The following is a 27,225-nucleotide window of genomic DNA, read 5'->3' as shown; positions in this document are numbered from 1 at the left end:
GCAGTTTTTACTTGAGGGGAAAAAAAAAACAACCAACAAACCAAAACTACACCAGTCAGGTAATTCCATTTACTGGCATATGTGGACTATTAGCAGTAGATTCATTCTTCCTGAATCACATTACCATATAATTTTACAGGAGTCAGAGAAGAGGAGGAGAATTGAAGAAGCATACAAAAATGCTGTAACAGAACTGAAGAAAAAGTCCCACTTTGGAGGGCCAGACTACGAGGTACAAAGTCTGCTTCTGAAATTTTTAAAGACGCTGGGACTTGTGAAGATTGGTTTGTTTCTCAAAGAGGGGTGAATGGTGTGTAAATCAAGGTGTTTGTCTTGTGCAAGTGTATTCATGCCATTTCTGATTTTCCACCTTGGAAACAGAAACTGTATGAAGAATCTCAGTATTTAATTTTTTGAGAATTAAGTCTGTCTTTACCTCAGGCCTCTATGTTCTGCTTTTGTCTAAAGCATGTTGCTCGCAGATATTCCTGCTGATTTTTTTTTGCTGTTTTTTCTTGTACACTTGAGATGGCTTTTGTGCACTAGATTTGTACTTTCTCTTTTTGATGGTTCAGCTGTATAGATGCGTAAAGCAAATATAAAACCCTGACTGCACAGGCAGTTCTCAAATCTGAAGTCTAACTTCAGCTGATTTTTAAGTTGCCAACTGAAATTTTATATTGACAAATTCAGTGATTTTTAGATTCCTTTTATCTGTTAAATTGCATCTTTCAGCAGCTTCCTCTGCAGTGAGGTAGTCAGTCAAATTCTAAGCCACGTAAACCACATTGTGAAGAATAATACAAGCTGATGCACCTGTAATGCAGTTTGCGTAATTTTTAAGAACTTGAGCCTTTCATGTACATTAATCAAACATGTTTCTATTTACAGATCATAGCTTGAGAAATAATATGTTGAGATATTTAGAAGATGCTTGAGCTTAGTTTTTCTGTTGTGACTTGAGGCATACACTGTAAAAATAAAAAAAGTAGATTCAAGGCCGGGTTGGACAGAGCCTTGGGTGAGATGGTTTAGTGTGAGGTGTCCCTGCCCATGGCAGGGGGGTTGGAACTAGATGATCTTAAGGTCCTTTCCAACTCTTAACTATTCTATGATTCTATGAAAGCTGGACTTTGGCTCCCTGTTTATGGACGCAGCTGCTTCTCCCACATATCCCCATTGTAATTTTTTGAAATATGCTGGATCGCCTTGTTTTACAGTATACTGAAAGTAGTAAACCTAATTCTCTGAAACCAAGGTTTGACTTTGTAGATCTGAATTTTTAATAATTGACTCATCTCCACCTGCTGTTTAGTGTTAAACCGTTCTTTCCAAGAATTTTCAATAGAGATCCCAGAATTTTCCTTTCTCTTGTTATGTTTTGAGCACTTCTGAAATCTGCCCTAAGGCACTGGAATTCTTGGAAGGAGTCTTAACTACACAATTATGTTAATGTGTACTTTACTGACACACAATAAATGGTTTTAAGAGAAAATACATGTTAATTAAAGAATAAATCTGCTCTCAGAGTTTATTGACACTGTTACTCAGTTTCCTGTATTTTTCTCGATACATGCTCTCTAAATTGTAGTTAGAGGAAGTAACTTCTTTTAACAAGTACGGTTTTCAGAGGAATTGTAATCTAAGAAATTGAGGTCTGTAGAAGAAATTTGCTTCCAACAGCCATATGTATAATATATAAATATGTTATTCTGATGTTAAAATGAAGTGGAACTCTCATGTCTCCAGAATTTTGAACTCGGCTTGGTTTTTATGCTCTAGGAAGGTCCTAATAGTCTGATTAATGAAGAGGAGTTCTTTGATGCTGTTGAAGCTGCTCTCGATAGACAGGATAAAATGGAAGAACAGGTATTGATACTTCAAAAATGTCTTAATGATGGGTGTTTGTGGGAGATTTCTGTGACTTAAACTCAGTCTTGGGGTGCATCTCCTGAAGTTCTAGGTATTTTATTCTGACATTGATAAGGAGAATTCACTTGGTATTTTTACACTTAAATATTGTTGCTTAACACTAATTTTGAGAAAGTGACTTCACAGCTTACAGAGACCATTGTAGGGTGTTAACTAGTTGAATGTCTGTAGTTCCTAATTCCTAAATAAGCATCCAGTATAGACTTACCTTTGTATGTAACTGATGCCCTGATTATCAAAACAGTGGAGCTGTTTCTCAAAACCTAGTTTTTGGTCCAAAGTTTCTTTTGACCCCTGCAGTATGTGAAATGGCAAAGGTGTAGTTCTGTTGTTTAGTTTTTGTTTTAAAATTCTGTAGGTTCTGGTTCCTGCTCTTAACTTATTTCTTCAATACACTTCAGTGACAAGGATCAAAAAGGGATAAGATGCATGTGAAGAAATATATAGAATATGAGAAAGTATGGCAGTATGTAAATGAGAGGGAATTACAAAGTAGTGCATCCTTTGTCTTAAAAGTGTTTAGATTTATAAATATAGTGATTACAATGACTTGGTTAAGAATTAAAAGACTTCCTAATGGATATATATGGTATATATGTGTATATATATATGTATATATACATATATATATATGTATATATGGTCTCTGAACAGACAGTGAAAGTTTTGAGTGACTGTTGTGTTAGTACTTAATGGGTCCTTAATGCTGCCAATCTATTTTCCTTAACTCTGAAGTACCCCTTGAGTACAGACAAATTCAGTCTTTACTCCCATTCACTTACTGAGAATTCCAATAGGATGATAGCTTCATGCCTGTCACCTATAGCATTAGTTGTTGTAGCCACTATGTAGGTTGAGGATGACTCACTCTGTTTCATAGTCCTTCCAGTAGCAGGTGACCACTGATAATTAAACCTATTCTGTTGCAGTCCCAAAGTGAAAAGGTTAGATTACACTGGCCAACATCCTTACCTTCTGGAGATGCATATTCTGCTGTGGGGACTCATCGATTTGTTCAAATGGTAAGGTATTTCTTATGATCTCCTGAATGATGGGCTAACCTATGATATTTCTATATAATATCTTATATGGGTAGGTGAGTTGTTTTTTTTTTTTTTTTTAAAGTGTTTCTAGTAACTGCCAGTGGTTTACTCATTTTTCAAATGGAGTAGCCAGAATTGGAGAACGACTGTTTTCTGTCTTGGCTCAAAGAAACACTGATTTGAGTATTTAGAATACTTTTGACTTGTATCAAGCTTGTCAGTTAGATAATAAATGAAACAATCTCAACTTGTTAACCTCAGTACTTTCAAGATACCTTTACCAAAACTCACTGAACTGATTTTGTGAAAGAAAAAAAAAATCCAGTTGCTTTTTTTCTAGTGTTACTGGAAACACTATGCTCCTCTCAGGGCTACACTGGGAGCATAATGCATAATAGGTGCATGAAATCAGCATTTGCTGCTGTGCTTGCTGCTTTTGTTTTCCTTTTCTTCATTATCTTGTGCTTGCAAGTTGGTACTGAATGCTCTGTTGTGCCTTTGTTCTGATTACTTGGTTTTTTCTTTGTCTGTCTCTGGTAGCCCTATAGTCGCTCTTCCTCCATGTCTTCCATTGATCTAGTCAGTGCCTCTGATGATGTTCACAGATTCAGCGCCCAGGTACTGTATTAATATGTCGAGTGGGGGTTGCATATCTCTGCGGTATTTCATCCGCTTCTCTAGAACCTGGGTTTTTTTGTTACATAAATCACTGCTCGCTTTAAACTAGTATGCTGAGACAAACAAAGGAATTCTCTATTCCTGTACTAAATGGTTGTCCTTTTACATCCAGCTTGCATGCATATCAACTTGTGCAGTGGCCCCAATCTTGTGAAACCGTTGGATTTAATTAGATAGCTTTAAAAATGCCTTCAACTTGAAAATTTTGCATTTCTGATTATAATAGTAGAATATAACCTGTTTTGTGTGGGATGGAGATGGTCTTTGCTACAAGCTGAATAGTTTTTCTTGCTTTTAAATCAAAGGTTTAATTTTGTATTTAACTTTTGTTTGTAATTACATAAATGTACTAAATGTTAAGGCTCACTGACCATTTTTTTTTACTTCTCCAACTAGTTTTATTACTGAAAGCTCATAAAGTATGTTGATAAACAAGATTATGGATATAAGAATTTTTACTGAAGAGTTTCAGTATATTTACTCCCCATTCTGAAAATGAGTCTGACATCCTGAATGTGTCAGTGTAGTCATAGAGACATATTCCAATAATACACAAAATTACTTTAGGTGCTTTCTCTGAAGGTTGTAGTTCAGAGTAGAATTAGGTAGGTGAGGTCATATGGTTGCATTTAGTCTCAAAAAAAAAAAAGTTTTTCAGACATGGCATTCATGCCATTAGTTTTTTTCCTGCTGTGTTCTGTATGTGATTGTGAACATGGAACTTCCTTCTGGGATCTGTTATTTTGGACTGTTTTAGAAATTATTAACCAATGCAGCAAACAACCTGCTTTTTCAAATAGGAGTGGATTTTCTTTTATTTAACAGAGTATGGAATTATACAACTTGCAGACTGTACTACCTGCTTTATGAGCAGGACCCTATCACTTAAGGACTTGCTTATTGGACTGAAATCCCAATACTTGCATTAACCATTTGCAGTCAGTTAATATCTGAAATTTAACTTATTGCAAGGGAAAAAAATCGGAGGTCATGTAGCACAACACTGATAGGCTCCTCTACCAGTACTCCAGTAGTCAAGTTAGTTTTTCAGGTTTCTTTTTGTTCTGGGGAAAGGGAGGAAATCAAGTAAGAGAAAGCAAGTTTGGTTGTCTGTCAGGCTGTGAACACAATGGCAGTTCAGTATCAGGGAAACTCCCAGCTCCTAAAGCATGCAGGCCTCCTCATTTTCATCTTTTATGCCTGTGACAACATTTGTACATTCAGACCTCAGTTCCAGAGCACTAGTGTGCCTGAGAGCCTAGCGATTTAAAAACAAATCTTAGGTGGATCAGGTCCTTATCACAATAATGAAAAGAGAGTTTAAGAATCAGGATCAAATAGACTGAAGTCAAGTTGTTGCTCTTTTCAGCTGCTGCATGGATTATACTACATAGAAGTTACTACTGAGTGCCTTCAAATGCAGTTTCAAGTTAATGGGCTTACTGCAGAAAGGATGATCGTCTTAACTTATAGGAAGCTACTCTCCCACAGCCCACCACCCCAGATATTTTCCCTGGAACAAATTTTTCCCACATCAACAAGTCAGTCCACCTACTCTGAGTTTCATTGCTACTGAATAAGGAGGTAACATAGCATGAAGAGAAAAGCAGCACACATTCTTTTGGTGGCAATGTGCCCTGGGCCTTATTAATATGAAATTGACCTCTGTCCCCAGGCCAAATATTTGGCTTTTGGAAAAGCAAATTAATATTGTGATTCTGAATAAATGTGACTTGTTTCTAGACTTCATTCATATGAAGAGGATTTTGAAATTAGTAAAAGGTCAAGTAGAAACTTGCAGCGTCTTTTTTAAGATTGAGAGGTATAAATCGTATTCTGATTGGAGCTGCTTCTTCCATGTGCCTCTATAAAGGCATTAATTTGTCTTTGCCAGTTGACTAGTAGATCAGATCGCTTTCTTTTAAAGTGCAGTTTTATTTTTAAAGTGTATATCACTTTCTGTTAAAGAACTATCCCATTTTAAAATAGATTGAGCTGTTCCGAGAGCCTTTAAAGTGAAGAATGTCCCACCTAGTGTTCAGGCCTAGACTGCATGGCATACAGGTTACCAGTATTTTTAGAGACCGTTGCTGTAGCCTGCCAGGAACCCAGAGGTAATAATTTGGCCTCTTCAACAGGAAAGGAGCTGTGAATCTTGACTCTGTGCCTCTGAAATAGGTGCAGGTTGACAGATAGCAATCAGTGTGTAGATTAGTGGAATTGGGGCAGGTAATATGCAAATGGCAGTTGTAGGTACTCCCTTAGTGAAGCAGAAGTAAGAAACTGTTTAGATTGCACTACTACGGGTGCCTTCTTCTCTTCTTACCTTGCTCTTCTCATCCCTCTGATTTTAGCATAAGGCAAAAAGCAGCAAAGGACAAAACAAGCCTACAAAATCTAGCTTTGTCCTTAACAGATTAGGAACTAGGAGAGAAGAGACATAGGGACGTGAAGGTGTTGCAGGTAAAGGTTGGGACCACGGCGAGGATTCCTTTCTGAAAGTATGATCTAGAGCTAATAAATGGAATATTTAAATAACCCACGTTCTTACCTGGTTTGTATTGTACTGTCATTGTTTCATGGGGTTAAGGGAAGAATCTTCTGTAGGAAACCTGCTAGAAATTAGTAGGAAAAAAAATGGCCTCTGTAAAAGCATAAACACAAATTGTGTGGATGGTTTTAGTTCATATTAATTCCAAACCAAAAATGCAAAGACACCCCCCTGAACTGGACTAGTAACATTTCCTTCTTTTCCTTCCTAGTTTTCAGTGTGCTGCCCATGGAGTACGTAGTACAAGAAAAATTACTTGCTTTAAATTAAATAACACATGTAAACTCTGTATCATGTCAGATAAAGATGATTAAGTATTCTTTAGTTTTGCTTTCTACTTGTACTACTTGCTTAAATATGTTTTATATATTATAGGTACACTAGGCTTTTTTTTTTTTTTTCAGTTGTGCCAAGCCATTTATGAGTTCAGACTGTCAATCTTGTGATTGTGCACTTCTTAAGCTAACCTTTGTGTTGGTCAGTTAACTAACCTTTGCTTGTAGTGCTTTTGTTTTAGGAGAAAAACCACCCTGTTTCTAGTAATTCAGGAAAATAATGTCAATCACATGGACTTACTTGCTGTGACAAGTTTTAGTAGTCACCTGCTTTTTGGGTGGAAAAAAGTTATTGAAGTGTTTCCAGTACTTGTAAACATGATAACGGATTCTTTTTATTTTTGCTGTTATTTTTAGTTGCAGGTGAGTGGGATTTGGAAAGGAATGGAGAGCCAAAGAAACAGAATAAGTTTGTATATTTTAAATAAAAATCTGTTTCCTGTGCCAGCACTCATTTTCATGCACATTCCATGAAATTAAAAAAAAAAATGAGGTATTTGCAGACATAGCAGCCTTCCAGTACCTAAAGGGGCCTACAAGAAATCTGGAGAGGAACTTTTTACAAGGGCATGTAGTGACAGGAGAAGGGGAATGCCTTTAAACTGAAAGAGGATAGTCTTAAATTAGATATTAGGAAGAAATTCTTACCTGTGAGGGTGGTGAGACACTGGCACAGGTCACCCAGAGAGGCTGTGGCTGCCCTGTCCCTGTGTGTTAAAGACTAGGTTGGACAGGGCTTTGAGCAACTTGGTCTGGTAGAAAGGTGTCCCTGCCCATAGCAGGAGTTTGGAACTAGGTCTTTTCTAACCCAAACCTTTCTGTGATTGGTAAAGATGTACCAAATTTTTGGCCTTTATGAAAAGTACACACAAGTCTAGATAAATAATTCTTAAATTAGTATTTTATAAGAATTGAATCTCTGAACAAATCCTTTGAATGTAAGCATTTGGGTTCTTTCTTCTAGCAGGCAACTGTGCGAAAAATGTCAAACAGAATAGGCAAGCTTTGCTCATGACTGTTTCATTCAATGCTATTCCAATATGAGGTTTGATATTCACTCGTTTAGAGCTTGTCTTTCTCCCTCATCCTCCCAACCTTTGTTAAGCTTTTCAAATGCTCTTCAGTTAATATCTTACAGTATATTGTAATTCTTTGTAGAGATACCTGAAGTAAGTTCCTGTATGCTGAAATAAAACTGTCTTAGGTAGAAATAGTGAGTTAGACAGTTTATAGAGGTGCAAAGAAAGCATAGGAAGTACCTGAAAAGGATGAAGGTGGAAGTTGAATCACAGTTTTTGATTCTTTTTTCTGAAGGCTGGAGGTATCTGCTTGCTCTTAACCTGTAATAGAAAGCTCTGTTGTCCAAATTCAGCTCCTGCACAGGGTTTGAAGTACTGACTTCTGGCTTCAAGTACTGTACAGTCTCTGCCCAAGAATATGGAAGGAATGAGTTAATGTGTTTTTTTGATGTTTTTTTTCTCCTTTAAAGGTGGAAGAGATGGTACAAAACCACATGACATATTCCTTGCAAGATGTAGGAGGAGATGCCAATTGGCAACTAGTGGTAGAAGAAGGAGAAATGAAGGTAAACATTTGGAATTTGCTTAATTGATATAAGATGATACACTGTGAAGACAAATACTTTCAGTCTGATGGACTTGACAGTGTTAGGTTTATGTTTGGACTTAATGGTCATAAGGATCTTTTCCAACCTGCATGATTCTATGATTTTCTGGGAATACTATCAGCAAGTTATGCTTTTAAAGCTTCTGAGAATAGGATTAAGTCAAGACTGGAGTCCACAAGAGTTGTGGCTTCTACTATATTTATTCATACAAAATTGTGTGTAACTCTTCATCTTTGCAGATTCCTTTCTCATTATTTCCTACTTAAAATTTGGTATCGTGTAAATTTGACGTCTGAAAATGTTAGAGTAGCAAGTTACTGTGTTGGCTGCTGTACTCTGCTTGCATGGATTCTTGTGCATAGTGATAATTAAGGTAGCTTAATCATTCTTGGAGTAGAGATTCTTAAAATACTTACGTGAATTGCCATGAAAGGATGTCTGCAGTGGTACTTAACCAGAGAACAGTGACATGGCAAATTATTCATGTGTTGGTCTTATAGGTAAGTGGGTGGTTTGATGTTTTTGGTTGTGTTGTTTTGGGATTTTTTTAATGTTATTTTTAAAAAATTCAAGCATGATCAGTTTAGATAATTTCTGTTCTGCTTTTCTTTTTTTGTATTTGGTATAGGTGTACAGAAGAGAGGTGGAAGAGAATGGAATAGTTTTAGATCCTTTGAAAGCAACCCATGCTGTTAAAGGGGTAACAGGGCATGAAGTCTGCCACTACTTCTGGAATGTTGATGTTCGTAATGACTGGGAAAGTAAGGAATTGGTTCTTAAGATTTGTGTGTTTATTGGTAAGGACGTTGTCTATAACACTGACCTAATGTGTATGCTTGATTTCTCTCTCCTCCCCCTCCTTTTTTCAGCAACAATTGAAAATTTCCATGTTGTGGAAAATTTAGCTGATAATGCTATCATCATTTACCAGACACATAAGGTAATAACACTTAAGTGTTTAAGTCTAATCTTATTCTGAATATTTTAATGGCTTAACGATTTAAATACTGTTCAGAACAACATTTCAGAGCAAGTTCTTTATTAAACTGCAGCTTTGTCAGATAGCATAACTGGTTGTGCTTGTGTCCGATAGAGCTTGTAATAACAAATGAGGACTGTTTTTAATCTCTAAATGTATCTCTGCCAGTAAGGCAGAAGCCTTCTAAAGGAAATGGGAAATGGAAACAATTAATGAACACTGACCTACAAAGAAGAAACTTACAGCATTATATGGTATGCTTTTTTTTACAATAACATAAGCTATTGTTGCCCACAATTAGTTGGCATACATATTTGCATTACGAGGTGTTATAATTGATGGTACAGGATTTGTCGCATGTGTGCTCACCTCCCACCAGTCCTAAAATGTTCATTTGAATTATAATGCAACAACTATAGCTTAAATATTTTTAAAAATGTTCCAAAAATGTTCAGAATAATTTTAACCATGCATGCTTCCAGTATAAAACCAAATATAATATTTTTCTTTGCAAATTTTACCAATAATGTGGTAAAAAAAAAGTTTACCTTAAAACTTTTTTTGTGATTTTTGAGACAGTTGTGTAAACTATACAGTGCTGTTAAAACTAGATTTTTTTCCCATATTGTCAGGAAAATGGCTTCTGTATATTTTCTTATCAGAGTTTTTTGTTTCTGAAACCTTTTTCTCTTAGATAGTATGAGTTTACCATGTGTCTTACTGAAGTATTACCTTTTAGAAATAATATGTGTTTTAGATAGGTCTCTCCTTTCTGTCTCTGGAGAGTAACTGGAGATGCATCTGTTCAGTTTGTACCTTAGAAGTATTCGCTTAAACTGTAAGCCTGACATTGAGGGAACAGAAGAGCTGCCTCTTCCTGTTTGTCTACTGAAAAAGTCATTCCAGATTGGTTCTCTGCATTTCAAAGGCCTTGAATTTTTGCTTCTTCATTTCATTTAAAAAAAGTCAGATAATCTGATATGCATCTGTATAACAGCTATGTTCTGTTTCAGTACAAACTTGAAGAAACTTAAATAACATGACTGACCTGTTTTGCCTCGCTTGCTTTTAACTTTATGCAAGGGTAGCAAGTACTTAATTTGCAAAACTGAAAAAGCTTATATTCAGGTGTTTCTCTGCAGAGAGTGTGGCCAGCTTCTCAAAGGGATGTGCTGTATTTGTCTGCCATCAGAAAGATACCAGCATTCAGTGAAAATGATCCTGAAACCTGGATTGTGTGCAATTTCTCTGTAGAACATGATAGCGCTCCTGTAAGTATTTATTTTCATTCTATCAAGGTCTACTTTTATGGTAACATTTTCTGTTATTTGGTGATGCATGTGCAGTACTTGGGAGGGAAGGGTTGGATATGCAGAAATTCAGTTTATTTAAACAATGACCTTATGAAAGCATTCTGAGACAAAAGCTTTATTGCCTTATCTCAAGAGTTGGCAGATCTAAGGTGCTGCAGCAGAATGGAAGCAAAATTTCTGCAGATGTGAAAACATTTTAAAGATTTGAGGTTATATTGTATGTATTCAAATCAATAACTCTTCCATATTGTCAGATACAGGAGTAGGCTTGTATAATTGTAATATGGGATCTGTTAAACCTCCATCTTAGACAAATCTGCCTTTTAGTTCTGTCGGATAGTAGCAGTGATTGGTTTTTTTTTGGAATATTTCTGTGCTGATTGCTATGTCACAGCCTGCTTACAAGGGAAAAGGTACTAACCAATATTTGTGAATACTAGAACATTATTCTTTAAATGTTTCTTTACTCATTTGTCAGAATAATTGAAGTAATTCACTTGTAATATGTATTAAGCAAACAGAAACCTGAGATTCAGGCAATTTGGTTTAGCCCTTTCCCTATTTACCATGTACCTTTCATTTTGCTCACATTCATGTTACATCCATTGTAGTGCTGGAATGCAAACTCTTGGAAACACAGCTTCTGGAGTGTCTTAGCCTTTACAGTAAATTAAAATCTTAGCAGTCAAGTACACTGAAACAAATTGAATTTGAAGCTTACAAATGTGGGTTTTTCTTGTTTTGTTTTGTTTCTGGCAGCTGAATAATCGCTGTGTCCGTGCCAAAATAAATATTGCTATGATTTGTCAGACATTAGTAAGCCCACCAGAGGGGAACAAGGAAATAAGCAGGGACAACATCCTATGCAAGATTACATATGTAGCTAATGGTAAGTCTAACGTTTTTCAGTATTACATGCATGATAGATGCTAATTCTGGGAAGCTGAATACTGGCAAAAAAGTTTGATTAAGTTTTCTGTTAAATTTATATATAGCATCACCCTTTTGGTCTTCATGTTCAGAAAGACTTGAATTAATGTGCTACATGAATCAGTGAATGGGATCATTCATTGTGTAGCATTCTAGGAGGAATAAATGGAAGTTGTGTAACCTAGTCCTAAGTACAGAACCTTGGGTGGAGGAGGGTGGGCAGAAGCGTCTGCAACTGGGATGACTTTGGCATAGCTTTTAGTTTCAGTAATAGTATGTTTTTTTTCATGTATTGCTATATCCTCTTGATCCATCTTGCCAGGCTGAAAAGCTGCTGATAGCAAACATTTCTTACCCTTCATGTTAAGAAGGAGCAAATACATTTTGCATAAGGATGTTTGCAAGCTGCTGCTGTGGTTTAAGCCCAGCCGGTAACTCAGCACCACACTGAGTAAGCTGCCTCACTCACTGCTCCCCTTATTCTCCCCCACTCCTGGTGGGATGGGGAGGAGAATTGGAAGAATGTAAAACTCCACAGGTTGACATAAAGTCCAGTAACCAAAGTATATTACAAAACTACTACTACTATCACTAATAATGATAAGAGAAATAACAAGGGGAGAGAATATAAAACTAAAAAGGGGAAAAGAAACCAACAATAAACACAAGTGATGCACAATACAATTGCTCACCACCTGCTGACTGACAGATACCCAGACCTGAGCAGTGATCTGGACCTTCTGGGTGATTCCCCCCCAAGTCATATTCTGGGCATGATGTGCTGTGGTATGGAATATCAGGTGTTCTGATCTTCTCAATCCCAGCTTCTTGTGCCCCTCCTCACTGGCAGAGTATGGGAGACTGAGAAGTTACTCATCAGAGTAAGCATTACTTAGCAACAACTAAAACATTAGTGTGCTATGAGCATTGTTCTCAGACTAAAGCCAGAACACAGCACTGCACCAGCTAATAGGAAGGAGAAAAAATAACTGCTACAGCTGAATCCAGGACAGCTGTATAGTCTACTTTTTTAACTGATAGAATCCTTAGTATTGACTGAAAATTTGTCCAAGCCAAACTGTATTGTTACTGTACCCAGTATTTAGCAGTGTATTGTAGTACTGGAGCTACATACTTGTTAGCTGCTTTCCTGCAGCTATAAGACACTTTAAGAGTAGATCACATACTACTTTTAATCACCTATTACATGGCATGCTAAGGAATCAGTGCCTGAAAAATTGGTTTAATAAATCTTTGCCATATAGGAGTGATGTAGTTCATAGTAAATCCTGTACAAATACTATATGGTTTTAAACCCTTGGGTAAACTGGGGTGGGGTTTTTTGTCCTATTTAGAAGTTTCCTAATTACTTTAAAAAAATCATATTAACTGATAAATTCTAAACTGTGATTATATGGAAAGTGACAGCTTTTTCAGCAAAATACTTGCCCTATGATTTGAAGCATATTTTAGAATCAGTTTTTTTGTTTGAAGTGCTTTAAAAATAATTTGTAAGACATTGGCTATGTAGCAGTTCTGCAGACAAATTCAGCAGTTATTGAAAAATCAAGGCTGACTTCCATTTTCTTTGAAATAAGAAGTAACTTGAATCTCTTGTTCTCCGTTTCCAAGAAATAGAAAATCATCTTCCATTTGGGCATTCCCCAAAGACTCACAACGCATAATGTTTAATGTTTTCTGAATAGTGGCATCATAGTCTTAATATTAACAGTAGAAACTGCTACAATACAAGCTTTAAGGGCACAAAAGAAAAGTGTGCTGATCATTCTTCTTTCCTGTTACTACTTCAGAAAGCGTTGCAGGAATAATGAACTTCAATTTTCTTTTCTAGCCTTTAGCAGATTTTCTGTATTTCAGTGTCTGTTTTCCTATCTGCTTCTAGTGAATCCAGGAGGATGGGCGCCAGCATCAGTTTTACGGGCAGTGGCAAAACGGGAATATCCAAAATTCTTGAAGCGTTTTACATCCTATGTGCAGGAGAAAACAGCAGGAAAGCCTATCTTATTCTAGTTTTAGCAGGTATACATTCCTTTCCATCATTCTTGAGTCACTGTTGTAAATTTAAGGCCAAACAGAAGTATGCAATCTAGAAATGTCTTGTCATGACTAGCATGAATTCAGTGCTTAGTTTTAATATATGCGTGAAATACATGCCTACCTGATCTAGCTGAAGATGTCCCTGCTCATTGCAGGGGTGTTCAACTAGTTGACCTTTGAAGGTCCCTTCCAATCCAAACTATTACATGATTCTGTAATTCTATTTTTTTTAAACATTCATGTAACTCATGTATTATTAGCATAGAAAATAAGGGCTGCACAAGCTATCAAGTATTAGTTTTTGTAGACTTTACTATTTATCTTACTAGTTTTTGTATACATGTCCAATTTATGTAGAAGTATAATGAATATTTTTTCTCAGCTATCACAGACAATTTACAGTTCTGAAAAGAATATTTTGAAGTTTCTCTAGAGCCTTATGAGGTTTCAATATCTTAAATTTACTTTAAAATGTATATTTGATAGAATATTATGAAGGTCAAGGTATTCTTTTATACTGACAGAATAATTTTGATCTAGGATTTTTATTAATGGAATTTGACTGACAGACCAGTGTTGATTACTGGAGTATTTAAAAGGTTATGACTCAAATTTTTAGCCTTTCTGATGAGCCTAAGAAAGAAAAAGGATTTACAGATACTTTTAGTCAGTGGATGTATTTTAATGGTATAGGTGATTGAGCTAATCTAAAATGATTTTCACGTTTAAACGTAATATGACATTAGAAGAGGATTTCTTGATCACTTCAGGGTCTGTCTCAACCTGTCAGACACAAGCCTTAGTGCTAAGTATGGCTTTGCTTAATTTTTGTTAGTGTAGACTCTTAATGAAGTATGTATCGTGTTATTACTGTAGTGTTAAACCAATCAAATTCCATTTGGTTGTTCTGATATTACAGCATGATCTGAAAATGAGTTTTTATCTCTTTTTTTCAATGCATGACACAGGGCACCTCTATTTTTGGTTCTATTTGTTATGTCAGATTCCAAAAGCCTTAGTCATCAGATTACTTCTGTAACAGGTTGCCCTGGAATGATTGATGTTTTCAATTGTATATTGTTAGAGAACTACTGTAGGTGAACCTTTAAAAATGCATGTTGTTATGAGCCAACAGTTCAAACATGATCGTAGCGGTGTTAACGCTATTTAAGATGTTTAACAAGTTCTTGCTTTCCAATTAGCATTCAAGTGTTTCAGTGCTGTGTTTTTACCTTTGCTTACCTGCAGCAATTGGAACAAGACTGAGTGAGCATTCCGTGTTGGAGAAGTGACCATACATAGAGCACTCCATGCTGGAAGGAAGGATCTACAGTCTTTTTATGGCCCAAGTTCTAGGCTTTATATACTGAAGTGAAGAAGGTGTTGCAGCACCACGAAGCTGAATATTTAACACTAGCTTTCTCCTGCTAACTTTTCTTGCTGAATCAGTGTGCAATTATAAATACATGTATTGATAACATGTATATGGCTCTACTTTGATTTGCTTGCTTTAAAAGAGGAAGAATGCATACAGCTTTGAATCTCCAATGTTACTGCTTTAATTTTAAACAAGTTGCAGAATTTCACTGTCAGCCTTCCTAAGATACTCACACAGTTTTTGTGCATGTCTAAAAAGCACAAAAGGCAAATGCACATATAGCATACTGTATGTGGTGTTTCTGGGGGGAGGGAGGGACTTCAGTAAGGCCTAGGTGACTTATTGATAGGTTTTGTTTTGCTTTGTATAATCACATTTCATTGCTGCTGGTTTCTATACTGAATCACCTTGTCACATAAAATGTCAGTTAATAACTGAGGGCTGTCAATATCCTTACGACTTTGCCTTTTCTATTGTCTTACTCTTATGACGATCTTTGGTTCTGAAGGAGTAAGAGTGTGAAAAGCTTTATTTTTTTTCAAGATATCTTTATATTTCTATTGTATTTTTTAGTTATATAATATGTGCTACAGAATTTTTGTTATTAAACACAATCCAGAAATATCTAGGAAGATTCCCTGTGAAATAGCAAGAGACTTGCCTGAGAGCTAGAAGCCATCTGTCCATGATGTATGTGGACTGCTTTCTTGCATGATACCCAGGGCTTTCCTGAAGCTGTGAGAAGGTACACTATGATATTTATTGAAGTAATTTGGACTACATAGGACAATATTACCAGACTAGAATGAGGATGAGTACATTATTTTCAGATCCTGCATATGTTTTCCTCATAATAATAAAGCCATGCTTTGAGGTTCATGTAGAAAATTATTTCCCTCTTGATCGAAACCCATCAGAGCTATAAGGATGCACAGTTCTTATCAGAAAGTTCCCTTTAGCTGCTGTGAGAATTTAAATGTCATATATTTGCCTGCCTTTGATTCTGGAGATACACTTACTAGGAGAGGACTATGGCAGACTCATACTGACTTTGAGGTCTCTCATCTGTGTCCAATAGTTGGAAACTCTTCAGAGACCGCTTGGCATTTCACTAACCTGTGTATCTTGAGAAAAAAGGTTTTTTTTTCCTGGAAGAAAGCTGAAAGTCTTATTTCAAATAATATGGTAGGTGCCTGAAAATATATATAATATAGTAACTTCAGATTTGGAAAAGATTTAAGTGTGATCTGCACAGTGTTGAAAAACTTTGCTCATTTTCTCTGTAGAGAGGAAATCGTATATAACACGATTACACATGCATGCAGATTTCATGCTCCATAACTCTTCCCTTTTTATTTGCCTTTCTCTAATGGTGTGCATGGAATATGCCTTATTACAGAGTTACTCTGTTGATTTGAATATGTAGAAAAGTGCCTATATGGTAATGCTGGTAAGGCAAATAAGATGAACATTTGTGCAAGTTTACTATATCATCAGTGAGCATTTTATATGGAGATGTAAAAAAAAAAAAAATCTTATACCTCAAATGTACTTCATCTTTTTACAATCAACTAAGCAATGGTACATTCCACCACAGCCACTGATGGGAACTTTAAAAAAAAAAAAAAAATCAAAAATACAGAGTTTAAGTCCTGATTTGCCATTTCTGGTAATTGTTGGAACATGGGATGGGCAAGTTACTAATTTAATTGGATAGCTTTATTTTACAAAGGTATGGAAAGTTTACAAAGCAGTATATAAACCTATATCATTAGTTGCATTTGCACTAAATGTGATGTACTTTTGCGATATATTCTGTAAATAAAATTACACTGCAGATACTATTTGTAAAGAATACATTTTAATTTTAGATAAAGGCACTGGTACTTCACTACAGCTAGCCCTGCCCAGTCAGTTCTAAGAGGCTTCTCAAAGGTTAGGGAAGGAGTTGCAAGACTGAGAAATTGGTATTGACTGCTTTACAAACCAAATTTAAAAAATGCCGTTGTCTGTAGGCCTCTCAGATTGTCTGTGTGTGAGTAGCCATTAGATGCTTTATTCTGAAGGGGATCTTGCTTTCATCATTTTGTAAATTTGCACAGTCTCTTGAGCCCATCCATCTCTCTCTTCAGTCACTGCCACATATCTATGCACTATTGAGTATACTTCTTCCTGTTAGTGGATGGGTAGTTTTCATACAGCTGTGGCGATCTTTGCAGAGGCAGCTCCCGACTCTGGGATGGATGAATTTTATAAACTGAACCAGTTTGAAGGGTTGGGAACACCGTAATCTTTTCTCTATCAGATCTCATTCTCTGAATACCTCTGTCCATTCAGAGAATTTGGATGTTACCTGATTAGATATGAAGGAAATAATCTGATATAACTTGTTTTGGGGATGAGGATGAGATGGCCGTTGTCATCTTGTCTGAGAATCTGGATATACTATTTTGACAAATTTGTCTGTGAAAAACATGATGCACTTTGGAAAAAAAATAATTACAGTTTACTTAATTGGGCTGAGCTGGCTTACCTGAAGTTGTGCAGATTCTCTTTAATCAGATTGTCCACCTGTATTTTTGTCAAGTTGTACAGATAACGCTGTATTTGAATTGCCACTGTTCATCTACAGATTTAAAACATGAATCATATTTTTGAGTACCTTGAGTGTGTAGAGTGTTACTGTTCTATAATAGCTTTATGATCCTAATGGTAAGTTTTAAAAATTAAAAGAAGTTGGCTCTTCCATGTTACAATCAAATTTAAAACCAGTATTTAAAAGTGAAAAGTATTAAAAATTATGAAGAAAAATCCTGGTTTGTAGTTATTTTTAACTTCCAGTGCTTTGGAGAGACTGCTGTGAAACACTGTTTACCTTTTAACTTCTAGATAATGGTAGAGTTACATACAATATTATAATGTATGGAAAACATTTAACAGGAAAGCAGTTTACTTGTATTACTGATGTTACCAAGATGAAAACTTGAATGCCACCTTAGTTTATATATTAAAAAGCTTATTTTCTGCTAGCATGAGAAGCATGTTAAAAGATACTCCTGTACAGTATAGTCTTAATATAGAGCACTTCCAAAGTATTTCAGCTGTTGTCTTTGTACAGAATTAACAACATTATGGAAGTTTCCATGGGAAGAATGGAGATCCAGAACTGAGGAGTGCCAGAGGATACATGTGTGGCTTTCTTCAAAGTATAAAGGTTTTTTAAGAATAGAGATGAGCTTCTGTAGAGCAAGCTTGCTTAATAGAAGAAATACCTGGCGCCTAAGGGATCAATAACTATCCTAGCTTTATTTGTTATGCAGGGATATCTACTTGTTACATAGTGATCAATAAAGTTGTAAATACCTTACAAGTATTTAAGACAGGAGGAACAGTTTGAAATAACAGAAGGCAGTAGCCGCACAGAAAGTGCAACTTAAGGTCAGCTGCATCAGGCCTTGGGTAACACATTGCTGCAAACACAGAATCCTAAGGTAAGGCCTGCCCCTGAAGAATGCAGCTATTTTAGCTGTGAAAAGGAAATTAATAAAAAAAGATTAACATAAGTCACATTCTTGGTCCCATAAGCTGTGCATATAACTCAAAAATTAGACTTTCCAGCAAGAAGGGGTTGAGCATTTCGAAGCCGGCTCTGTGCACACCATAGATACAATGAATGATAATTACTTAGGGTTATGCCATGTAACTTACCAGTGTATATTACTAATAGCATTGCTATTATCTTTAGTCTCCAGCTATAAAATCTAAGCTTTTTGCCTGTCCCACATTGGCCTTTTTAGTCATCAGTGTGCTTGTAGTAAGCGTTGGTAAAGCCCTTCCCAAATCTTCGTTCACAAAGTCAAGCCATGATGATGATGAAGCTTCATAGCAGAAGAAAAGTATTTCTTAGATAAAAGAAAGGGATATATTTTGAGCATTAGCTACCAGAAGGTGTCCATGTTTCCTCATGTCTTTATATGTGCAGGTACCTACCCTCTGAAAAGCTGGCAGGCAATGTTCAACCTTTCTGATCAATTGGACATGTTTCTGAAATTTCTTGTCATGAGAGACAAGCACCAGCTCATGGAAGTCTGTGGCAAGCAACTCCTAACCAGTGTTACAGCAGCAGGGTGTGACAACACCCCTGAGGATTTCCCCCTGCCATGGTGGGACTGCAACTGAGTCCCAAAGCAACCTGGCACATTCAGGTCCTCAGTACCCTGGGAAATTGTGCCCTTCACGGTATGATGAAGAATTCAAACTTGGAGGCCTGGGACAGTGCACTCGCTGTCTGATGAGGGTGAGTAACACCTGAGTATAAACAAAGGAATTACAGGTGTGTACATCCAGCCTAGGTCACAAGTACTCACACAGGTTGGTCACCTCACTGCTTGTACCCTGCTGAAAATCATCACTACATATTCAACACAATGGTGTTCTCCAGCCAGTGCTTGAGCACTCACCTGTACCCATGCCCTGTATGCAGAGCCTGCATCAGTGGAACACCTGAGACACTGCACCTGGGAAGCCCCAACACATGTTATCTTGTCGCAGCTTATCTTGTCCAAACTGCAGTGTTGAAAATCTAGCTGTGAAAAGGCTTTTTTTGAACTTTTGGAGGGAGTGGTCTTTGCCTTCAGTTGTTAAATAGGGAAGTTGTGTTATGCTAAAGGGTGGCAGTGTCTCCAATAGGCTGGTACATTTTAGTAATGCGTGGAATGGTTGCCTTCTGTGAAGAACTTGAGAAATTCAAGTGGACTTCTTTGTTGCTTTCCACAAGCTTTTATTTTTCTTTTGTTTCAGCTGCATTTGAAAACTCTGGAACCTAATTCATGTATCATTAAAATACAGGGAGGGTAACCAACCAACCTAATATGAACAGAGGTGTGCTAAACAAAATCATTACTAGTTCAATTCAGTTAGCAACTCTGTAATGCTCTTGTTTAATGTGCCAATTTTCAACATGCCTGTCAGGTGTGAGAAGTCTGATATTAAAAAGTACAGGTAATTTACTGCCTTCTCATTAACTAAGGCTGCAATACCAACTTCAGTGAAAAAGACTGAAGTGCTAAAAGATTTGAAAACCTCTAGCAATTGTAATATTGCTAAATCGTTTTCTAATTCTAATACTGGTTGTATCAGAAACAGTTTCACTATCATTTATCTTGTGTCCTAGCTGTTCATGTTACACATGCTATTTTCTTTACTATCCTGTTGTGAACAGGTCTACACTTGCTCTTTGATACTGTGTAGGTTCCTGGGCTTCTGCTTGCATTAAACACCTACTGCACTAAGGGATACTAACTTTATGTATTACTTGAATGAAAAACTTTGCATGACCAGGCAAGATACATAAATGGTCCTTCAAAATAAAAATCAAAACAACTTAAAAAGCAGCACCAGGATGTGGGTACACAGAATGGTGAACTCAAGTCTGATGTTCTTGGACTGTTAAGACAATTTGCTTTCTAACAGGTATCTCCCCAACAGAAGGAAGGAAAACTACCAATAATTAGCATTTACTGACGTTTTGAATAGCACTTATTTAAACTGTCCACTCTCATTCACATCCACAAGTGAAGGAAAAACACCCAGTAACTGAAACTGACAGGCAGTCCTTTATTCCCTTCCTCCCATTTTGATTTGCCCTCAAAAGGCATCTCAGAAAAACAGCCCTCCTCAGGAACACTAGCAAATCCAATGCCTTAACTGCCCCACTTTTCAATCACATCAGCCTTTTGGGGTCAATTTTTTCCAGGTGCACTAGAGGCTTCAGTTGCTCAGCAAAGTTCCTCATGTCATCAGAAACAATGTCCTGTCCAGCTGGCGCAACCACGTTGAGCTCCACCAGGTACGAGAGGGAGAGCGGCTCGATGCTGTCTGTGTTTCCTGGCATTAGGATACGGAAGATCTTGTACACCATGATCTTCATAATGCCCTTGCGGAACACGTGCCCCTTGGCCACAAACTCGTGGTCCATGCGGAAGCCCATCTCCACCAGGAAGTCCGTCAGGTTGTCCGAAGTGGCTATGTCTACGCAGTTGCGTACCAGTGCGTGGCGGCTCTTGTCGCCGATCTCTGGCTGGCCCAGGTACCGCAAATGCCAGGGCATGCCGCTCTTGTCCATGGACCGCCGCGCCCGCAGCACGAAGGGGCTGGCCTGCTGCCCCTTCAGCAGGAACACCATCTCGTGGTCCAGGAAGGTCTCCGGCTCCATGTTGTCGCAGAGGCCACGCAGCCGGTGCAGCAGGCTCTCCAAGCACTGGTCCAACACGCTCCCTGCGGCGGGCCCACAGCGCCTCCGTTACCCCGACCCTGCTCTCCTCCCCCCGTCCGGCAGAGCGAGGCTCCCCCTGCGGCGTGTGCCGCCGCGGGCCCCGTGCCCGCCCGCCTCCCCAAGCACCGCTCACGGCCTGGACCGCCCCTCGGCCCACGCGGAGCGGCCTGGCAGCGCGGCAGGCAGGCCTGGCCGCCGGACGCTTTCCTGGGCGGCGGGAGGGAGCTGCCCGGCCGCCCGCCGCTTACCTTGGAGCAGGTACTCCATCATGTTGATGGTGCCGCCCGACACAGGCATCATGGTCACTGGAGGCGCCTCCATGGTGCCTGACGGGCCGCGAGCAACCGACCGGAGCAAAGGCGGCAGGAGTTGTGCTAACGCGGCACCAGCGCCATCTGGCGGCCTGGAGGTGCCGCTCGGATCTGGAGGGGCGGCCCGGGCCGCGCCTCCCGCCCTGTGAGGACACCGCCCCTCGGCGCCGGCAGCCCAGGCTCCTCCCGCGGCGCAGCCCCCCCCGCCCGCGGCACAGCCCGGGAAAGGCGGGTGCGCGCAGGCTGATGTGAAACCTGTGCCGGGAAGCAGCCCCGTGTGTCACCCGCCAGAGGGCCGGCAGCAGCGGGGCCGGGCGGGGCGGCTGGCGGGTACTTGCGGCAGCGTGGGCAGCAAACTGATGTCAGGGGGCGGGGCGAGAACGGCAGCGGGGCTGGGGAAGGGCCTGGAGCACAAGTGTGATGGGGAGCGGCTGAGGGAACTGCTGAGGGGTGTTTAGTCTGGGGAAGGCTCAGGGGCGACCTCATTGCTCTCTGCAACTACGTGGAAGGAGGTTGTGAGGTGTAGTGAGGTGGGGGTTGATCTCTCCTTCCAGGTAACCGGACAAGAGGTAACGGCCTCAAGCTGAGGCAGGGAAGCTTTACGATGGATGTTAGGAACAATTTATTCACGGAGAGGGTGCTCAGGCATTGGAACAGGCTGCGCAGGGAAATGGTGGAATCACCGTCTGGAAGTGTTCAGAAGCCGTGTAGATGAGGCCATCAGAGATGTGGTTTAGTGGTGGTTGATGCGCGGATTGACTCCACAGCTCGTTAAAGTTGTAAAGTAGGTACGCTTTTTATTCAGCGCTGAGACGCACGGGGATAATTCCTCAAAGTCATGCGTGCCTCAGTGTTGTTTCCCTCTACATTTATTCTCTAAAGTTATATATATTCATAAGGTTGCACAACACGCCTATACATATTCATGTCCTATCCCCGCTTCGTATTATAATGAGCTAGGAGGTCCTCTGCGCCTGCACAGTGCCCCCTCTGGTCCTGGGCAGGGGTCTCAAGATGAAGTAAATGACTCTTCCTCCTGTGGGTAGGGGTCTTCAAGATGAAGTAAATGAGTCTTCCTCTTCTTGCACTTTTCACCTTTCAGTCTTTACATATGGCCTTAGGGTTTGGTCGGTATCCCAGCCATAAACCATCTGCTTCTCCCCCTTATCAGTAGATTCAGGCGTCTGCTTTTCCTTATCAATAGCTGCTTATCAATAGGACCAGGTGCCTTTGTTCTGCTTAGCAGGCATTTACAACAGACAATACTTTTGTTTAAGCAAGCAAATTCCTCTAACCCCCTTGTACAACCCCCCCTGTACAACCCCCTTGTACAACCCCCCTGTACATTGGTCAACTGTCTGCATCATGGTCTTGACAGTGCTGCAGTAATGGTTGGATTTGATGATCTTAAAGGTGTTTTCCAACCTAGTGATTCTATGATTCAGAAAGGCAGAAATCCACCGTCAGGTTTCTCATCTGTACGCAGTGGGTTTTGCACTGTTTCTAGATGGAAAAGCCTCTCTTTAAAAGAAGTATCAGAAAGATCCAGTATGTGTGGGTTAAAATTGGTCCTGCCGGTCTCCAAACCTGACTTACAAAGTCAGTTTTCCTTAGCAGTCTTTGTAACAAGCCTTCAAGCCACACAGACAGCAGACAGTGTGTTTTCATTGCCTTTATCGGTGTCTCTAGACAGTGGTGGTGTTCTGCCTCCAGCACATAAATCACATAAATATCAGCAAATGAAGAACTGCTTAAGTGTGCTCTCCCAGAGCGGTGGTAAGTTGTTTCATCCCATATATACCCATGAAGTGGAACAGGGGTGACTTCAGTCCAGGAGGGACCTCAGTGCTGGTGAAGCTGGAGCTGCTGCCACAGTGGTTTCGTATTGCATGTACTTTCCCGATGTCAGGTAAGAGGCCTGTGTTGAAATAAAGCAACAAACTAGTAAACAAATGGTTTGGGTAACGTTTTATAAGCTCCATTGTGCTCCTAAGAGCAGAACAGTTGGTTATCTCTTGTATGCAGATCAGTGTGGTCATGATGCAGTTAGAACAAAAGAATACGCACTGAGAAAAATAGCTAGGAAAAGCAAAAATGAGTAAAAAATGCTCTCTAGATTTTTACAAGGGATCGTTTCTGAGATTTCACTTATGTCTGTGGTGATAAACTTTATCTCTTCTGCCCAGCTGAGGTGCGTGGTAACGTTAACTACAAATGCCTAAAACCCCCAAGGAGGATATTTACTTTCACATTTTGAAATGCCGGTTGGTTTAAATTACGCAGTTGCAGTTACCTCAGGTAGTTCTGCCCCACAGTCTGAAGAGATACACCATAATGTAATGCAGAAAAGCCCATTATAGAATCACAGTCACAGAATGGTTTGGGTTCAAAGGGACATTTTGAGCTCATCTAGTCCAAACCCCTGCCATAGGCAGGAACATCTCTCACTAGATCTGGTTGCTCAAGGTTCCATCCAGCCTGGCCTTGAACACTTCCAAACCTGTAGGGCTGTGAAAAGTAGGTGAATGAAAGTGGTGCCTCATCCACCACCAGCATCTCCAAAACCCCTGACCTGTGGTGTAAAGGACAGCAAGGATTCAGTCCTGCAGCTGCTGAGCTGCATGTCACCTCGGCTTGGCAGCTCTGTAGTGGGCCTCCACACCTTGAAGGTGTTTTAAAAAGAACCTTGTCCTGCAGTTGCTGAAGCTAAAGTGCAGGAGATGCCAAAGGCACTTGGTCAGACAGATGGAGGAGGTGGAGAAGAAGAGGGGTAGGAATGGAGAGGAAACATGTTGTTCGCAGCCACCTACCTAAGCTCTGCTCAACTCCATTTCAAACCTTTCCTACACGCCTGGCTGTGTCTGTCTTCAGTTCAGCAGTAGCAGTCATTTTTCTCCTTCTTAGTAGCTGGTGCAGTGCTGTGTTTTTGACTTTCAGCCTGGGAACAACGCTGATAACACCAATGTTTTTAGCTCTTGCTCAGTAATGTTTACTCCAACCAAGGACCTTCTGAGTCTCATGCTCTGCCAGGGAGGAGGGGAAGCCAGGAAGAAGCAGAAACAGGACACCTGACCCAAACTAACCAAAGGGGTATTCCTTATCACAGCATGTCATGGCCAGTACATGTGGGGGGAGTTACCCGGAAGGGCTAGATCACTGCTCGGGTCGAGCTGGGTGTCAGCGGGTGCTGAGCAATTGTATTCTCTCCCCTTTCTCTCTCTCTTCTCATTATAATTATTGTTGGTAGCAGCACTGGTTTGTGTTATACCTGAGTTACTGGACTGTTCTTATCTTGACCCGTGGGAGTTACATTCCTTCCATTCTCCTCCTCATCCCTCTGGGAGCAGGGGAGGAAGAAGCAGGGAAGTGAGCGAGCGGCTGCCTGGTTCTGAGTTACCGGCTGGGCTTAAACCATGACGCAAAATCAGAATAGATTCCTCAAATTCTTCTTTCCAAGAAGAAGACCTCACCATAAGCAGTGTAGTAGCAAATGCCACTTGGTGTATTTATAATGAATGGTGGGGAAATGCTGTATGCTCTCTATGTTTCTGCAAAGTTCATGCAGAGGGAACCCAAACCCCTTTCTTTCACCTTTGGGATCGCTACAGTCAAATGACTGTATGTGGTATCAAAGCCTTTACTGATACGGTCTGAGCATACAGATTTATTTAGAGGGACAGCTGGCAGCGGTGCCTAGTGCGTGGCCATCATGGGCAGGGACATTGCCTGGGCCTCCTGGGCACAGTCACCGCCTCAGGGCCAGCAGCCTAAAGGCCTTTCTCCAAGGGATGCTGGGCGAAGGGACAGCAGCAGCAGGGCTGCAGTGGGCAGGGCTGCGGCGGCCCCATCACCGCCATGTCATAGTGCCAGCACCCGGTAACACGGCATCACAGTGCTCCGGGGCAGTATGAGTCCAGCGCCCTCCCCTCTCCCGCTGCCAGAGTGCCCGGCGCTGCCACCAGGACAGAGCTGGCAGGCTGAGGGCATCCGAGAGGAAGCCCTTGAGGCAGCGGGGGAATTACCGGGAGGGGGAGGGGGTTGATGGGGGGAGCACTTGAAGCTGCAAGAAGCTGCAGGAGGTTTGGTGTTATAGTTCCAGCTCCTGGAGGGGCCACGCTCAATGCTCATCGAATGGATGGATGGATGGATGGATGATGGATGGATGGATGGATGGATGGATGGATGGATGGATGGATGGATGGATGGGTGGATGGGTGGATGGAGATCCTGCTTCAGTCATCAGGGAGCTCGCCACCCTCCTTTCCTGTGCACCGGGGAATTAGGTGAGGGGGGGACTGAGGAAGGGAACACTTGAAGCTGCAAAGCTGCAGGATATTCTCTGCTGCAGTTCCAGCTCCTGGAAGGGCCACGCTCAAAGCTCATTGGATGGATGGAAATCCTGCTTCAGTCGTAGGGGAGCTCACTGCCCTTATCTCCTGGGGAGAGAGTGGCAGCAGCCAGAAGAAAAAGGATGCACAGATGGCTCAGTGCCCTCCCCCGGTGCTCTGGAGCTCCCACTGCCAAGCACAGGAAGGATTCTTACTCCAAGGAGTCATCAGAACAATGTCATTTTGTGTTACTAGAAGCCCATGAGATGGCTCCACGTGGAGGCAGAAAAGGCAGTGCCAGTGCCCCCTTGCCCCCTTAGAGGCATAACCAGCGTGTGGACTAGGAGCCGGTCTTGCTCACGTGCTCAGGGAGTAGCCGATCGCCAGCACTGGGGTCAGGAAGGAATTTTCCCCTGGGGCAGATTGGCACCGGTCCCCGGGGGTTTTTTGCCTTCCTCTGAGCACTGAGCATGACTACTTGTCAGGGCTCCTCGGTCCATTCTGGTTGCGTTATAGCCTGGTGCTCGTGCACCACGAAGGTGGCCCCTTGTGTCCTGCAGCTGGGGCGGGGAAGGCTTTGTCCCCCCCCAGGCTGGACTAGCAAGCATCCCTCGGTTTATTTTGCCTTCCTCTGCAGCCGAGCACAGCCCCTCCATGGGACTCCTTTGGGTCACTGTGTCCCAAAGGCAGCAGCTCATGCTCCACGCAGGTGGCCCTCGTGCCTTGCATCCGGGGGGAGGCAGCCATCTGAACTCTCAGGGTAGCCCCAGCGTGGCTCCAGGACTTGCTGCTGTCCTCTGTAGCATTGAGCACCACCCCTTGTCAGGTCTTCCCTGGCCCTTTCTGGCTGGGTTCTTCTTGCACTGCTGTTGCACCACCGTGGCACCGCTCCTGCCCTGGCTTTCCTTTGTTAGGCTGCAAGGGAGGTTTTTTCTAGCTAAACTGAAGGGTCTAAACTAAACTGGACTAAAATTAACTAAACTAAGCTAAACTAAACCAAGACAAAACTTTATTTCTAAATAAATACTCTTTCCACCTGTAACCATTCTGATTTGTCTTTGAAAGTGCTTTTGGTACTGAAATTCCCTTGGCATTTCAGGTAAATAACATGCTCCTCATTGTACAACTCATTGTGAGTGCAGGGAATGGAATGGAACGGAATAAAATGGAATGGAATGGAACAGAATATAAAAGAAAGCTATGCTATGTTATGCATATAGAACCACAGAATAGCTAGGGTTGCCAAGAACCTTAAGCTCATCTAGTTCCAACCCCTTGCCATGAGCAGGGACACCTCACACTAGACCGTGTCTCCCAAGGCTCTGTCCAACCTGGCCTTGAACACCGCCAGGGATGGAGCATTCACAGCTTCCTTGGGCAACCCATTCCAGTGCCTCACCACCCTTACGGTAAAGAACTTTTTCCGTATATCTAACCTAAATTTCTGCCCTTTAAGTTTAAACCTATCAACCCTTGTCCTGTTGCTGC

At 40.7% G+C, this 27,225-nt stretch overlaps 2 protein-coding genes across 4 annotated transcripts in view; one reads left to right on the top strand and one right to left on the bottom strand.

Annotated features, from left to right (window-relative positions):
- Positions 1 to 17,485, top strand: part of CERT1 (ceramide transporter 1) — a 71,035-nt gene extending 53,550 nt beyond the window's left edge. For 2 of the 3 annotated variants that reach the window (XM_061475831.1, XM_061475834.1), the window contains 11 exons: positions 140 to 232; positions 1,783 to 1,869; positions 2,862 to 2,954; positions 3,516 to 3,593; positions 8,029 to 8,124; positions 8,795 to 8,927; positions 9,036 to 9,106; positions 10,288 to 10,416; positions 11,218 to 11,347; positions 13,292 to 13,428; positions 14,695 to 17,485. In XM_061475831.1, coding sequence (XP_061331815.1) covers positions 140 to 232; positions 1,783 to 1,869; positions 2,862 to 2,954; positions 3,516 to 3,593; positions 8,029 to 8,124; positions 8,795 to 8,927; positions 9,036 to 9,106; positions 10,288 to 10,416; positions 11,218 to 11,347; positions 13,292 to 13,419 — 1,038 coding nt within the window. In that variant the 3' untranslated portion in view covers positions 13,420 to 13,428; positions 14,695 to 17,485. The remainder of the gene's footprint in view (positions 1 to 139; positions 233 to 1,782; positions 1,870 to 2,861; positions 2,955 to 3,515; positions 3,594 to 8,028; positions 8,125 to 8,794; positions 8,928 to 9,035; positions 9,107 to 10,287; positions 10,417 to 11,217; positions 11,348 to 13,291; positions 13,429 to 14,694) is intronic. The other variant, XM_061475832.1, reaches the window with a different exon arrangement.
- A 2,935-nt stretch (positions 17,486 to 20,420) lies between these two features.
- On the bottom strand, positions 20,421 to 21,459 carry MED18 (mediator complex subunit 18). Its single transcript, XM_061475781.1, has 2 exons — positions 21,347 to 21,459; positions 20,421 to 21,100 (listed from the first exon to the last, which is right to left on the bottom strand). The coding sequence occupies exons 1-2, from the start codon at positions 21,417 to 21,419 to the stop codon at positions 20,547 to 20,549; spliced, it is 627 nt and encodes a 208-aa protein (XP_061331765.1). The 5' UTR covers positions 21,420 to 21,459; the 3' UTR covers positions 20,421 to 20,546.
- Between the last annotated feature and the right edge of the window lie 5,766 nt (positions 21,460 to 27,225).

Source organism: Pezoporus flaviventris, unplaced genomic scaffold, assembly GCF_033815535.1.
Source record: "Pezoporus flaviventris isolate CSIRO_AGI_PZ_B2104156 unplaced genomic scaffold, CSIRO_AGI_Pfla_v1 ptg000090l, whole genome shotgun sequence".
Taxonomy (NCBI): domain Eukaryota; kingdom Metazoa; phylum Chordata; class Aves; order Psittaciformes; family Psittacidae; genus Pezoporus; species Pezoporus flaviventris.
Note: the sequence above shows the minus strand (reverse complement) of the source record. Positions and strands in the feature narration are given on the sequence as shown.

What these genes read in the sequence shown, in the direction of transcription:
- MED18 (XM_061475781.1), bottom strand. Translation starts at nt 21,419, where the DNA reads ATGGAGGCGCCTCCAGTGACCATGATGCCTGTGTCGGGCGGCACCATC. An exon ending in GATGGAGTACCTGCTCCAAG is followed by an intron (nt 21,101 to 21,346) that starts GTAAGCGGCGGG and finishes GGCCCGCCGCAG; the next exon opens with GGAGCGTGTTGGACCAGTGC.